The following is a 16,362-nucleotide window of genomic DNA, read 5'->3' on the forward strand; positions in this document are numbered from 1 at the left end:
AATGCAGTATGTCACTGATAGTGGTAGCAATCAGTGCATACATTTTTACGAGCCAACACAATTCAATGTGACCGATGCAACACAGCCTCATGAAGGCAAGATACACTGACACAGGTGAACAATGGTGTCTATAAATGGACCTCAATGACCCAGAAGAAAAAACAAAGAACTTAAAAGAAATTGTGCAAAATAGGGTAAAATACAACATGGCACACAATCGCTCTCACATACATCCATATGCACATATGCATGCACCTACAGGCACAGACAGAGTAGATTCTGGGAAAATAGCACCCAAAAGACAATGCACATATGCATGCAGAGATGGTTAACAATTTACATTAGGAATGTTTCCAAAAGAACTACACATAATTAGAACATTTGCATAAGCTGATATGTCTTATTATTAAGTGACGATGGTCACATTTTTGCCAATTTCCGTGATTTAATTTTTTCAGCACAATCAAACTTTTATTCATGATGGCTGTTGAATTAGCATTATCATAATGAGCAAGCATTTTGAGCCACTTTCAACAAAACATTTTGCATCTTGAACACCTTTGATACTTGTGTGATATTCTGACACATTAGACAGCCACAGGGTAAAGAAAAACAGACATAAGACTCGCAGTGAGAGGACAAAGGACATTTCCTTGCTGGACTGCAGTGCTGATGTATCCCCAGAAATCACTTGAGATTACAAATACAAGAAATAGCGTGAACTACTTGGAGGCAATAAGAAGAATCAGAAGTTCAATCTCTTAAATTAATTTTTTTAAAAGGTTTTACAATGTAATATATGTCATTTCAAATTAGTATAGTCTGAACACATTTAAATCACAAGTCAACTGTCAACAAATGGGAAAGGACAAATAACAGTAGTCTAAAACCTCGTAATACACAAAATCTGGACCAAATCTTCTTCCCTCAGAATCATGTTTTCTATTTAGTTGTTCAGCAGACTGAAGACATGTATCTTTTTTATAGGCTACTATTCCTAAAATGTCTTTAGTCAATTCTACTACTGTACTTGCAACCAATGACCCTATTAATATTCAGTCTTTCTCTTCTACAAGTGATTGAAGGTCTGTGCAAATTCTGGTTACTTCTCATCCACAGCTATCGGATAAAAGATGACACCTGTATTTTTAAATAGAAACAAATGAGACAAGTGAGGACCAGGACTTAAAGTTTGGTATCTGGTTCACTAAGCCTAATCAGCACAAAAGGCTTTAGGTCTGTGATACTTACAGAGACCCATGCAGAATTATTGAAATTATTTCATCGGACAATCATTATCTACAGATAAATTTCATGTTTGTAATTGATATAAACAAATGTCTTGCGCTATGATTTAACAAAAAAGTTGTCCTGGGATAACCATCTGTGCTGAGATTTCATTGGGTTCCAACATCACATGGTAAAACAGAAATCCTGATGTTATGACAAAAACTTTCTCCAAAAAACAAGATTCTATTTCTATTTTGATGAGAAAGGGCAATAATTTTAAAAACAGAAACATTGTTCATGGTTATATGCTAACTTCAAGGCAAAGTTGTTCGATTTCATTCTGAAGAATGAGCATGTCACACCCTCAAAACATACAAAGACCTCTGACATGCTCAGTTCAGTAACATCACAGAGGATTCACTGTTAAAGCAATGCCTTGTTTACAAGGGTTTTATCTCTTGAATCACAAATTTATGTCAGTCTGCTTTTTTAAAAAACTACTAACATTTTAAATATTACGGTAGGAACCTGACAACTAATTTTAATATTTCATTAGTTTGTGAGCTCAATTTATATATGATTATCCTTCAGTGGGAAAGGGCAATGCTTGTTTTGTGTTGCTGCAAGCACCATAGACTGAACAATATAAGTGCTGATAGAGATTTCAATTATGCCATTTCTTGTTTGCAATAGAGTACCAAGTCTTATGCTGTTGATATGGAAACATAAGAAATGTGTCTGAAATGTCATGAATTCTGATGCAAACTGCTGTCACTTTCATGCTGAAGAAAAGTTAGCTCTTCCTATACACAACCGCAAATGCAAACATCTTAGCTACAGCTCAATTGCAAGCATACATCCATATCCAATTAAGTTAAATGTATAGAGGTACCACGGTGTTTGACCAAAATCCATTCTGGAAGGCTGATCCAGTTCTGAGCACTCTTCCTTTCACCCCTGCTTAAAAAATAGTAAATTAAATTGGTTCCAGCACTCACTAACAGCTAACGACTTTGTATTAACTACAGTATTTTAGAATATGCATATGCAAAAAGAAATGTTTTTTTCAAATGTGTTTGGTTAAAAATACAATTTAATCATTATAGTATTATAAATCTAAACTATGTTATTGCTTTTTACTTCTTTCAGTACATCAGGTGCTTTCAGTTTTGTCAATATTCTTGATATACTGAATGGCTAATTCAGATAGACATATACAATTTTCATACTTAGCTATATATTTTTTTCAATTCTATTGCTGTTATGTTTATCTCTTTGATTCACCTTTAGCACTAGAAATTTTCTTGGATGCAGTGACAACTCTGTGTGTGTGTGAACACAGCACCAGGGCAGGTCTTTAGTACTTGAAATCAATTTGCAAAGTCCAGCTTGTCCCCTTTGTTTCACCCTGAAGTGTAACGGGTAAGTGTGACTTCTCATGCAGGTTTTAGCATGATGGTTAAGTGCAGAGCAAGTGGTCTAGAACAGCGGGAAGGGGGAATTGTCATTTTATGCCTAGCCAGCAACTAAGGCTATATCAAGGCAAGGCAGTGATCTAGCAGTGAAACATAATTCATAAAAATATTAGCTTAGAATCAAAAAGTTCAAGTACATCGCAGTTGAAGTGCAGCGATACCACTGTACATGTGAGGCCTTGCAACATCCTGTCCATCTAAGGCTCTAAGCTATTTTACTTGCTTCAGAAGCCGAAACCAAACTGGACATTAAGTGTTTTAGAAATATGTAATATAGACTGTGGTCTGCTCTCCAATGATCAATATATTACCCAATTTTTCTTTTTTAAAAAGTGCACAAATCCATCTTTCTTTTAATTACACCAAACAAAAATTTGATCTTTTTTTAAACATCACACTAATAAGTATGATGCAAAAATGTCTTATGTCAATGTCTGCTATGGCGAAATAAATGATCATCCTGAAAAATGTAGCATTTCCATTTTCAATAATTTTATCATCAGAACTTTTGGTCTCGATGCACTGTTAAAAGTTATTCTGTGTATTATGAACACTTTATAACTATGCAGAACAGAATCTCAAAATGTATAAGCAATTATCCTCATGTTACACTGCACCTTTCACCTGAATGTAATTTTTAATGTCATTTTATTAATATAAAAATAGAACCTACCAACACGTAAAAACTTTTTAAAAGGCATTCTTTTATGGTTGAGAAACTTTTCTCTAGCTTTCCCAAAATTTCTAAGAAAATTATGCAAGTGCATTAATCTTACAAAATGTCAATGTCTAATATTCCTTTACTTCCTTTTACTTCAATGTAAGCAAGGATGAGCTCTACTTCAATCTACTCACCAGCAAGTTTCATCTTCAAAGAAGGTTCTTCTGTAAAGTTTTATGATAATTGACAGAAGAGGACATTGAAGTAACAGGAATTTCTTTTAAAATAGATCCAACAGATTTATAACTAAAAGTTCAAAAAGTATGCCTACTAACCAACATGAAAATGCAAATCTGTTTATTATGTCAACCCCATTATGTCTTCTTTGCTGATTGTGGAAAAATGTAGCACCTTTTAAGGCAGGCATCAGGAGATGGGAGCAGGCAAACAGGGAGAAAGAAAAATCATAAATAGCCAACCCACCCATCTGTCTGGAGCTCAACTGCATCCATGTGTCAAGAGGTCCATAATGGTTCGGAGGTCATGGTACTCCAAAATCTGCTAATCCAATGTAATCTTAGCTGAAATCCAGCAGTCATGGGCTTCAGCTAATCCATAAAAAAGGAAGTACTCCACAGAGTGCCATACCCAGCATTGCTCCTCCATGCATACAGACCTCAACAGATATACCACTGACAATACTTGATTTTCACTTGGTAAATTCCACTTGAGCATATGAAGCAACATTTTCCGATCTTGATTTTGTGATTCTGTACTCCATTAGCTGGGAAAAGAGATGAGTCCAGAAGAGCAGATGTAAATCCATCTTCCACTGCCTAGTAAAAAAATCTCCAGTGTAAAAATCTCCATCAAAGTGAAGAAGGGGAAGCAAGAAGACAATGCAGACTACTCCAAGATGAACTGTGCTCATCAAAAGAAAATGAAGCGTTTGTAGTAGCCCAAGCCCTGAGCTCACCATACTGCAAACAGGGTATTCCACAAAAGGAGCATTATATCCAGCCAAACACTGTTTCCTACTTGATGTAATCCGAGTGAAAGCTGACATGTCTTCTTGTGAAGTGAAATCCATAAAACAAAACCAGCAAAATGTATATAAAGATAAAAATCTGCGAGAAACATAAACTTTTGTCAAGTTTGTGTTGTACATGTTTTAAGTTAGCATGCCTGAAAGGTAGAGACAAAACCAGATATAAAAAAAATTATCGAGGAAAAAAAACTGGCGATTAAAATGTAGGGAAAATGAGGCATGAAGCCAGCTATGTACTCAAAAATGTAATATCCCCCAAAAACAAAATATTACATTTTAAGTACAAATGCACAGATTAGGGTTCACAGTGAGACAGTTATCCACATAAATAATACTCACATGGCTTGCTGCAATCAGACATTTTAGTCTGACAAACATCTAAGTTTATCAAGTCTAGAACACTTCATCCTTCCAGACAAACAGCTACTATAAGTATAAATGTAAAACTTCACATTTAGGGGGATGGAAACAATTTAGCATACACTGTAGCTACAAAATTATAAATCCTGTTACTACAGCCAGTAATACAATTCTTTTACCAAGAAATTACCATAAATGATTATTTTTCTTTTACAATAAGAAGTTACTGCTGTAATTAAGTTCTGAATATAAAGAAAAGCGGTGAAATTACTGTCTTATTCTTACATCTCACCTAATTGCTTTCCAAAAACAGAAAAGGCTGCTGTGGAAAGCTGATATGTTTTGCAATAATTTACAACATGCAACAAAATCATGACAAGTCTGTTGAAACTTACCCTGTTGCTGTCCATGAGCTAGAAAAAGCACCAGCATTATTTGTGCCACCACTAGCTGTACGGTTTACTGATGATGCTGTTGCAGTCCCATGATGAAAACCAGTGCTGCTGCTGTTGCTTGTGGTGGTGGAGGCAGGGGTGGCAGCTCCTCCTCCACTGCTTCCACCTCCAACATTGCCACCCCCACCTCCATTTCCTTGAGATCGAGATGGAGTAGAAGAGGTGGCATCCCAATAATCGGTGCGTAATACAGCATTTTCTAGAGTATGCTTGGAGGTATGAGCCTTGGAGGCTGACCGAATGTCCATGAATGCCACAGTGGCAGTGAGGGTGGTTTCATTGTCCTTTGCAGGCTGCAGCTTAACACTTTGTATCTTTCCATATCTGCAAAAGGAATCAACATCTCTTTTAAACATTATCTGCAGAAGACCTTTCACTGATTGTTGCATTCATATTAACAATGTTGTTAATCCTTCATAACCACAACTTGCTGTGATTGATGCTGATGTAGTGTTGACCAACATAAGCAAGCTGCAAAAGCTAGATTTTACAAGGCCATTAATCATCATGCATTAATCTTTTGATAGCGCAGTAAACATAACAGATCTTCCTTTTGGTGCATTTGGGCTTGCTATTTTAAAGCAAAGACAAAGTATCATATATCATTCTAAAATGGTTTAGGAAGAGTGTGGAAGCATTAGAAATTAGATGCTTGATATCTCAAAACAGTTATTTATTTAGATAGAACTTGTATAACTTGCACTCAATTGCTATAGGATTTTTTAAGGAACAGTGGAGCAGCGATTTTACTTTTCTGTGTGTATTTTTTCCTTACTTTCAATAGTCAAAACTTAAGTTATATGTCAGAAGTCTTAGAACAGTCATACAGTGAATTTTGATATTACCTGCACTCTCATTCATAATCAGGATATGTTGGGGGTTTTTTTTTTTTTTTTTTTTTTTGAGGAAGAATAGTATTTATTTTCCCTTGCCTTTACGACTAAATACTGTTTCCCCTTTAGGATCATAGTTTTATAAATTCCCAAACAGCCGACCACTGCAGCCATCTCCGTAACACATGGGTGGTGACCAGATTAAAGAAAATAAAAAATTGTCTTATCAGTTCAAATACATGTAGTAAAATGTGCACAATTAATGAGATGTTAAATCACTTTTGCATACGCTGGGTTTCTCTTTGGATATTTCACAAATGCATATCTCTGTAAAGCTACAAAAGGTAGAACTGTGCATCTATGCTGACTCTAAGCAACTGAATTATAAGTGTATGTTGGGTCTGCTTGTAATATGCCCCTAAACATCTTATGTCATAAATCTTTTTTTGTGCTTTTGTCATTGCTCTTGTGAAAAAAACGCATACATGGATACATACTTAATCATGTTTTCTGCAAACATCTGTAAAGTTACAGGTGTTAATGCTGTGATGGTTATTATATATTCTGCTTCTTAATTTGAAGAATATTACAGATAAAATCTTCACACTAAATAAATGCCTGAAAGGTTTTCTCAGAGCTTGCTAATATAAAATATGGCGTGGTGTAGCTGCGACTCTATGCTCCATTAGGGGTGACTAGGAAGAAGATATAAAATATGTTGACCCTATGACATCAAGTTAATAATATTTACATATGTTTATATATGCCTGTCTCTTTGAATGTTGTGTGATTTGTGTTACTACAATCCTGTAGCATGAGGACAGAGGCCAAAAACTAAGCCGGCCAACATTCACATATTTATTGTTTCAAGTAACTTGGGTTGTACTTGATAGAGTATTAAAAAAATAATTTCAGTATTCCTTCCAATTAAGCAGAATACTTTACAATGGTGCTCAGAAGGCAGTCCTTCATTCCCCAGATTCTGTAGGAATAAGACTGCGAAAATGTTATACGTCCAGCAGATTGTAACTGAAAGCCACACAACAGCTGTTAACCACACCCATCTCTATGCTTGGTTTCCTTTATTCAAAGATTGCTTTAGGATGCTCAACTTTTTGTGTAAGGTTGCAGTGTACACCTTTGCCTGGCTATTCAGATGTGCCCTGGGGGCTGTAGTCCCACTGATAATTTTTTACCTCTCAACATCTACATTAATAAAGCTTTCCTTATATAATTAGATCCTGCCAGGACAACTAAAAACATTTTTAACTCGATGCCCTAACCATATCTTTGTACAAGATGCTATGGTTTCTGACCTCAGTGTATTTTCTTTCTCAGTGACCAGGTGGATAACCAGGTGAGTGGGAGCGAATGAAGCAAATAAAACTACACCCATATCCTTCCACTATCAAAAGCATATTGCTAATTTCAAGATGATTGCACTATATATCTAAGCACTTTTTTTTTAAAAAGATAATCAAAGATTGCAAAACTCTTCCCACTAATGGTTTTGTAAATGATATAATATTACATCTTTTGCTCTTGTTCAAGTACAAACAGAAGCTGTTTGCCTCTTTTACCCACATATATACACATTACTGCCATGTGCTCACAAAATGAAACACCTTGTCTGCTTAACTAAAAGGTGTCAACAGCTCATTAACTAATTTTTTTTTACACTGCAAATTGTGATGTTATTCTCCTGCCACTGCCTGCATCAGGTGTATAATAGCATCATAGTAACTACCTATGGTTTTCACAAAGAAATGACCCTTTACTACAATGCTACTTTATACTGTAGGTGTCACTAATTACGTTCTGTGTATTAACACCACAAAGATTTTTTCCGTCTGCTCTTTAAATGGCACTGTTTTGTTTAAAAATCCACACTTAAATGGAAACATTGGTAACTGTTTGAAAAAGAGAAACTCTTAGGTGGCATAACATTTTTTTTCTAGAAACACTGTTTAATGGTTTTACTCAAGGTTATTGTTATTTCTCATGCATATGCTCAGTATCTGTTTAATTCAGGCAATGTCAATGGGCTGGTGTTTGCTACATCTGCTGACTGATTTGAATAAATGTTGACTGCTATCTCATACACTATACCTATATGCATTTACCTGAGGTGCACCTGAACAGTACATACAAATGAATTATTTCCAACTAGGTTCAGTCTCCAAAATTTTTTAATTTTACATTCCAACTGCTGATACTTTTTACAAATTTCTCCTCAGCCACTTATAATCTTGCAATATTTTCTTTTTCTGGCTTCTTTTAGAAAGACAACATCTGGATTTTAACTCTGACCTACAAAAAGTTTCCAAAAACACCAAGAAAATTGTGGCTAAAGAATGTTTTAACAAAGGCTTGAAAATTATGCTATATCAATACTGACAAAAAATTCGTGAGGCAACAGCTTAATTTGTAATACAAATCGGGTTCTCAGTGGTGAAATAAACTAAAAAGCAAAGTGTCGAAAACCGGCCCTAATTTAATCAAACAGTATTCTCCTATTGTAGGAGAAAAGCTGATGCCACATCGCTGTCACTGCATAGAATACCCAAGCCTGTGAACTCTGTCCAAAAAGTTGAAATGCTTGCGTATTGCGCATTTGAACCATATAGGTAACGTTCGAGTGTTGTATACACTGTCTTGGTGGAGTGGGGAACGACCTATAGGTGAAAAAAAAAAATCTAGGCTATAGTTTACGGCATGACTCATGCCGCACATGACAAGCCAGCTTGCCTACCCCTAGGCGTTGGCACCTCGCCAGAGAATTTGAACGAGCTGGCTGCAGACGAACGCTATCAATCGCGTTGCTATGACGACTAGATAATTAGAACCGCGAGTAGCCCCGTAAATAGATTATTTTCAGTGAGCTTGCTTGGGCAGATCGTGAGATGGCGAGGCCTCTCCCTGGCAGAATGCCGACACGCCAAGGGGGATTGAAAGGACTGGCGGAAAACTTCCAAAGAGTCCGCGCTGCCTTGGACTTGCCTGGCGGTGCGACTAGGTTTGTTCAGTGCAGAGCTGGGTTTTATGTAGCAAAGATAGCCACTCCGCGGCAAGTGATTCAAAACTACGGGTGCCATTTCTCAACAAACGACCATGACAGAACTAGCCGGTTTCAAAATGGCAGGCGAAAGGCGACGTGAACACAAAAAAAACACACACACACATACTAGTATTTTACACAGCACTGACAGTAACGTTCTTAAATAATATTTTCATACACTAATTTTACTTACGACAATGTATACTCTTTAGTTTCTTTGTTATAAAAACTATTTAAGTTTATTGATATTACAAATCACGGTCTCGAGCAGGTGCTAAAACTCGTGATGCAATTTTTTCGTCTGCTTCTGCTTTTCGACTGGCTAGCTCTAACTGTATGTTCATCTCCGGGCATTGCCAAAATGTGACTGAACACGGAAGGTGATAATTTACACTGGAAACTAATGCTTCGAACTTAGCAAAAAATGCACGAGACCTGCCGCTGAGGGTTTAGTTTAACCTTTCAGCAAAAACAGCTAATCTAAATCTAAGTCTATGGATGGCTTACTGAAGCAACAGAAACCGGGACCACCACATGCCCATGTCATGTGTACAACAATGTGTTATGTGGAATACTGCTAACGGTAGGCTGAAATCGGTTGCACCTCCATAATATGCTGTAGAAAGCATGTAAACGTCGATGCTAACTTGTTTTTAAATATCTTTCCGCAAAGTCGCACATTATTAAGAGTACACGGGGACACAAAATCCCTAGCTTTTTAAGCCCTTCTAAAAGTATTTTGCAAAGAGAGACGAAATTACTAAGCTCTGTAAAGGCTTACTTATCACGAAATACTTCGTAACTCTGTGCAAGAATGCATTCGGTTTGTTTGATATGTGCGTTTTTCCCTAAATCTGCATGCCAGCAAGACGAATGCGTGTAGTTTTTTCACATCGATCGCTGAGCTGCACACGCTGGAAGCTACTCATCACAAGGTCGAAGTGTGGATGAAACTTTCCACGACCGCTTCCCCAAATCCCCCCTCCCCACTTCTATACTTTGGGGGTGGGGAGGTGAGCGGTGACGAGCAGCAAAGTAAAATGGGCGAGAAACTCGCTCTGCTAATCAATAGTGCGGCACGCGGACTTCTAGTCGGCTTGCCTCTTCTGACGAGCTACGCCTGCGTGGTATCCATCCCGTAAAGTGGAAAAAAAATGGATTAGGTCCGGGTGCATTTTGTTGCAGTCTCATTCACCTTTTCCCAACCAAATAGTTTATTTCCTCGCTTTTTACCGAATGCGTTTCTCGTGGTGTGAAGACAAAAAAAATATGCATTCACCATGCTCGCGTTGAAACCAGTTAAATCCAACACGAAACGATGTTGTGTAGTTGGGAGGATGAGGTAGCGAAAAACAGCCATTATGAACAAAAATCAATTAATTGCGTTTGAACGTTGAGCAGTTATATCAAATCACCATCGGCATATCAACAAAACATTTCTTTTACAGTAATCCTAATCGCACGCAACCAACAAAACACTGAAGCATATTTCATATTTTTAGTCAACATGGAGTTTTTAAAAAATTCTGACAATCTTTAAACAGTGAAATTACTGGAATAGAAAACAATCTGTCATGTAGAAATTTTTACACTTTTGGGTGCACCAAAGCTTGATTGCAATATGTCAGCTGACTACAGGCTTGGTCAACTAGTAAACAACACAAAGAAGTGATTTGGTGTCTCCAAATCACTGGTTCTCACACATGCCTGTTCTTTTTTTTTTTTATGAAAATGCTTGCACTTCAGGCCATGTACAAAAAAAGATAAGGAGCTTAAACTGGAGTTAACTGATGCATTTAAAGACAGGAAGAATTTTTTTTAGGTACAATGTAATTCATGGTATTAAAGTTTCTGGACAAAAATCAACAATTTGTCCACACTTTCAGCATAAAAATCCAAGCTGGAGGAAAGAAAAACATTTTTAGGTACCTTGAGGAAGAAGATCCAGAAACAATAGCAACAATTTAACAGCCCCTTCTACACAAGATCAGACAACAAGAGCTAGTACCAACAGACTGGAAACTTGGCCACCTGGTCAAGTTACCAAAAAAAGGAGACCTCTCTCAGGGCAACAGCTGGTGGGGGGGGGGGATCATGCTGCTGTCCATCCCCAGTGAAGTCCTATCAAGAGTTATTCTAAAGAGACTGAAGAAGGCACCAGACAAGAGACTGAGACCAGAACAAGCAGGGTTTCACCAGGATAGGTCACGCACTGACCACACTGCAACCCACTGTATCATCATTAAGCAGTCTATTGAGTGGCAGCCCTCCCTCTCAATAACTTTTGTGGACTTTGAGAAGGCATTTTACAGTGCAGACAGGGGCGTCTGGAGGCTGATGATCCACTATGGCATTCCACCTCAGCTCATAAACATTATTCAGGTGTTGTACGAAGACTCGTTCTGAAAAGTTATCCACAACAGCAAACTCACTAAACTTTTCATAATGAAGACCAGCGTAAAAGAGGGTTGCATATTATCACCAACAACCTTCCTGATGGTCATAGACTGGATTATGCGCAAGACAAAAACACCAGTATCCAGTGGACTTTCAGCAAACAGCTAGGGGACCTGGACTTCGCAGATGACATTAGTCTCCTGTCTCATCGGCAACAACATGCACAAACCAAACTAAGTAACCTAGAAAAGGAAGCAGAGAAGACTGGCTTAAAGGTCAACAAAAAGAAGACTGAAGTGATGAGAATCAACAACAAATAGGAACTTCCAATCCAACTTCAAGGAGAGAACATCATGGAAACAGACCGCTTCATGTATCTGCGGAGCATTGTCAACAAGGATGGTGGGGCAGACAATGGCATCAACAAGGCCAGCCATGCTTTCAACAGCCTACACCCCATCTGGAACTCCCGAGCGTTATCCTTCCACAATAAGACCTGCATCTTCAGCACCAATGTGAAGGTAGTCCTACCGAATGGTTCTGGAGAGTGACAAACACCATCAACAACAAGCTCCAGACCTTTACCAACCAATACCTACACCATATTCTGGGAATAAGATTGCCCGAAAAGATCTGCAACAGCAGCCTGTGGAAAAAAACCAACCAGAATGCCACTAGCCAAGACATCAAAAAGCACTAATGGGGGTGGACAGAACACAACCGGGTCTGCTGGCAAGGTGTTGTTGCGGCCCTATGCTCTTTGAGGAGGAACAAGGACTAAAATAAACTGAGGAAGAAGTCCAAACCAAAATAAGTTTTGAGTCACATCAGCTGCTTCATTTTGACTTGGCACCAAAGACTGTGAAGCCATGGCTGTCTCAATGAATGAATGTTATTTCTATTTCCTTACGTTTCTTATATTTTTCAAGGAACAGAAATCCTGTGATGGTCTAAACAGAATTCTACTATGACAAGCTTGCATAAGAAATTGTAAACCTGATCCCAAGACAATTTCATCAGTGAACACTTATGTTCCACACTTGAGGTGATGACCACTAATGGATATGTTATGTGCTCAAAAACCCTTCCTTGCTAACTGAAAGGGATAGGAAATAAGAAAGCAAACATCTGACCAAAAGCTGTAGTATGTGGATTACAAAGACTAGGGCAGGAGGTGGATGTCTTCTATAATGTCAATGCTAACATCAAGCCATTTTGGAACCAACGAGCAATAATGGAATTGACAGTGTGGCCTAAACTTAAAGTGGTCTAAGAACTATAGTTGAGAACACTTAGCCAACAGCAACAGATGGAATATAAGGTGAAAGGGGTAGTGAGGGGAGTAGGGGTGATAAGTCAATTTGTTTTTAATGCTGTGCCAGCAACTAAGGCTATATCATGGCAACAAATAATAATCTTAACAAGTTTAGGGAAAAAACCTTAAGAGTGATATAGCCATAGGATTCTTTAAAAAGTCAACGCAAGAAATAAACAATATGTAAAAGAGTGGGTCAAGTGTAAAAAGGAGTGAAGCCCAAAAAGGCCACCAACAAACCAAAATGCCATAAGACAGTCATCAGGACATAAAAGTCCTTAAATCTGATGGTAAAGTCCTGTCCTCCTTAAAAATGTAAAGACTATGGGACAGACCTGAGCAAAGAAAACAAAGAATTTTCTGAAGAAAAAAAAACTGCCAACAAATAATCTGGAGCCCAGGACAAACAATCATAACATGTACCACACTAAAACTTCTCCTATACCATGGACAGACTGGAGGTGGTTCACCTCTTAAGAGGTGTCCTTGCGTTGCATATGTGTTACATCAAATCACTAGCTTAAACTCACTGTAACGTACTTGTTTCCAAAACTGATTAACCCTCTTTCCATTTATGTAAGTCATCTAAAAAAAGATTTGCCTTGAGTTGTTTACAGCTGAATGAAATGTTCTTCGGTGCAACCATGGGCAAATACTTTAGCAAATGAACTGAACCATTAACAGCAGTAGGACGCCATCAATTAATACAAGCAATCCTGCAAAGCTTGCAAATTGTAGGCTAGGTGTTATTAAATATTTAACAATATGATATGATCAGTCTTCCAAACTGCCTAATAGTTGCACAATTCACAAGATGTAAAAAACCTCTAGTAGCTAACCTTACTCTGACCAGACCACAATGATTTAAAAACAAATGATTTAAAACTATTCAATTTATACTTTTACAGTTACAGCCTCGCACAACAACTTTGTATTAGACCTGTCTAGTGCTGTACATCAGGTATAATGAAATTTGGTTTGTACTTTTAAAAAAAAAATTATCATGCACAATCTTAACGGTCCAACTGCTAAGCATTCTAAATAACTTTCAACATCTCAACACATTTCTTCATTTTTTTTAATGTAGGGTGCAACTTTTTGCCATTTGTTGCTTTTATATTGCAAAACTATATACGAGTTAAATATTCATGAAAAAATGACCATGCTTACAAGATTTTTTATATTGCAAGTGAAACTTAACTGAATTTTCTATTCATTATATAAATATGATTCATCAATGATGATAATGATCTGCACTTTTGACTCTTTTGTCTTATCAGATGGACAAATGTGGTATAAATGAAGTAAAAGGAAATCAGAAATGGGATGGCAAAACCTGATAAATGTGTACTGTAGGTAAGCTTTTAATGGCATTGTGCCATCTCGCTCTTCTTAGTGATAACTCTGATTTCTTAGCTAGGCTTTATATTTTGTTTTTAAATTTTCATATCTGAGAAGTGTCATTTCAGCTGAACAAATAACCTAAATGATGAAAACCTCAAATGACTTTTGCTGCGACATTACATGCAACTCTTTTCATGAACATTACTAGTAGTTTGTGCTGAGATTATGTTTGACTTCGTCAAATATGTAAATTGATATAGGTCACGTTTCACTCTAATAATCACACTGAGAAGATTTGAAATGGAAGATTTGTTAAATTAGTTTTTAAAAGGTTTCAGCACTACTACCAAAGGATATTTTAACAGTTAATTATAATGAAATGCTACAAGTCTAAGCTTTGAACAATAAACACTGTACATAGTGACCATCTTCATATTTTACACAAATCATACTGTTCGGTTTACAAACTAACTCCTATGTTTACTAATTTTACTGTCAAAATGTGTACTTTTGAGAAATCATTTGTCCTATCCATATGACACAAGACTGCATTCTGTCTTTGCATTACGCAGTGAACGGGAAAGAACACCTGATACAATTTAAAATGTGCAAGTTATTATGAGACTAAATCTGAAACCATCAGCCTGTGGCCATCAGAATAAACAACGCAGCTAATAGTAAATCTGCAGACTTCAGTCATGCATTTTCCTTTTAAACCAATAATCGTGTGATAAAACGTCTGCGACAATGAAAACGACATGTATTTAATTTTTGTACATTAACTTTAAAACTCTGTTAAATATGAATATATTTCTAGCTGTATGTCGAGTGACATTCTGCTTATCATAATGCGCGCACTAGGGACAAGGGGCGAATCTTGTGCAAAGCGGCCACGTTGTGGAAACAACTTAGTTTGATCAGACCTCGTCTTCAGTCGATCCTATGATCTGGTAACAAATTAACTTGAAACAATATAGCACTGCACACTGTGAATGAACCGTTTTAAAATCAGTGAAGTGTACCAGTTTCATGGCCTACGAAAAGAGCCCAACGCTAGCCAAGATCAGAAAAACTTCAAAGATGGCCGAAGCCGCTTGCTCGCAAGAAAAGACGTGCAACTCACCGTTGGAAATGTTGGTTGATAGACTCTTCAGTTGACTTTTCAGGCAAATTTCGCACTAGGAGATACCTTGTTTCTCGTACCATGTCTTCCTTAGCTACATGGCTTCGTAAAACGCCATGCGTATCAAATCTATGAGGAAACGCGCCTTGACCTAGTACTCATCACTGTGATAGCTTGCGAACGCTGAGAATAACCTGCGGGGGATGACGTCATGTTTAGATCCAACTGAGAGACCGCGCAAACGGCTATAGTCCGTTTCATGTCTGCGGCACATGCGGCTGCTGCAGTTAACGGTATCTAAGTGCTACGTTTCTCAAAACAAACCGCCGAGCAAAGTGTTACATTATTCAAGTATAAACAGATAATGTATAAATCGAGTTCATCCTTCTTGCCAAGACAGTGATTTTTAAATGTTCTCGATGAGCTTAATCGATGGCGTTGTTGTCATCAACCCCTTAGTGCGATTTTATCAAAGAAAAGTAAGTTTAGTTCTTTCTCTTCAAAAAATGTAGTCTGGGATGTAGATCACCACCTGATTCATGTTTGTTGCTTACTTCTCTGCATTGCAGTCAGCCACCACTTACTGCACTACCCTAATAAACCTGTCACGGGCTGTAGTTCTTGGCCTGCAGTCTAAATCACATATGACTACAGTTCTTATCTGTTACCAGGTGACTGGATAGTTACCACAATGTTCATCTTGATTTAGCTAGTTTTACTAATATAGTGAATATACTAATATGAAGTAAATAACAGCTTCCTCGTTTGAAAACTCTTCATCCCAGTCTACAAGGAAATATAGGACATATACTTCCTAAGAGGAAAAAAAAGGCTGAAACATACTAGAGTTAAACTTTAGAAAATACACTATATTGCATTAATGCATATCCTAATAAAACTATAAGTAAATGTAATATATCTCTGCAAAAGGAGTATGATTCCAGGTGCTGAATGCTGTTGGCTGCATCTATGATCATTTCTGCATATTTTTGATGTCAATGGGATTAAGGTTCTTTTTCAATGCTTATTAATTTCTATATCATCTGCCTTGCTCATTTTGCAT

At 37.3% G+C, this 16,362-nt stretch overlaps 1 protein-coding gene across 4 annotated transcripts in view; it reads right to left on the minus strand.

Moving 5' to 3' along the window:
• The window catches only part of LOC112557423 (protein split ends-like), a 45,670-nt gene that overhangs the window by 26,920 nt on the left and 2,388 nt on the right, over positions 1 to 16,362 (minus strand). For 2 of the 4 annotated variants that reach the window (XM_025227253.1, XM_025227252.1), the window contains one exon: positions 5,170 to 5,553. In XM_025227253.1, the coding sequence (XP_025083038.1) occupies positions 5,170 to 5,477 (308 nt within the window). In that variant the 5' untranslated portion in view covers positions 5,478 to 5,553. Of the gene's footprint in view, positions 1 to 3,849; positions 4,438 to 5,169; positions 5,554 to 15,299; positions 15,513 to 16,362 lie in introns of those variants that run through there. The other 2 variants (XM_025227251.1, XM_025227254.1) reach the window with 2 other exon arrangements.

Source organism: Pomacea canaliculata, linkage group LG2 (genome assembly GCF_003073045.1).
Source record: "Pomacea canaliculata isolate SZHN2017 linkage group LG2, ASM307304v1, whole genome shotgun sequence".
NCBI classification, from domain to species: Eukaryota; Metazoa; Mollusca; class Gastropoda; order Architaenioglossa; family Ampullariidae; genus Pomacea; species Pomacea canaliculata.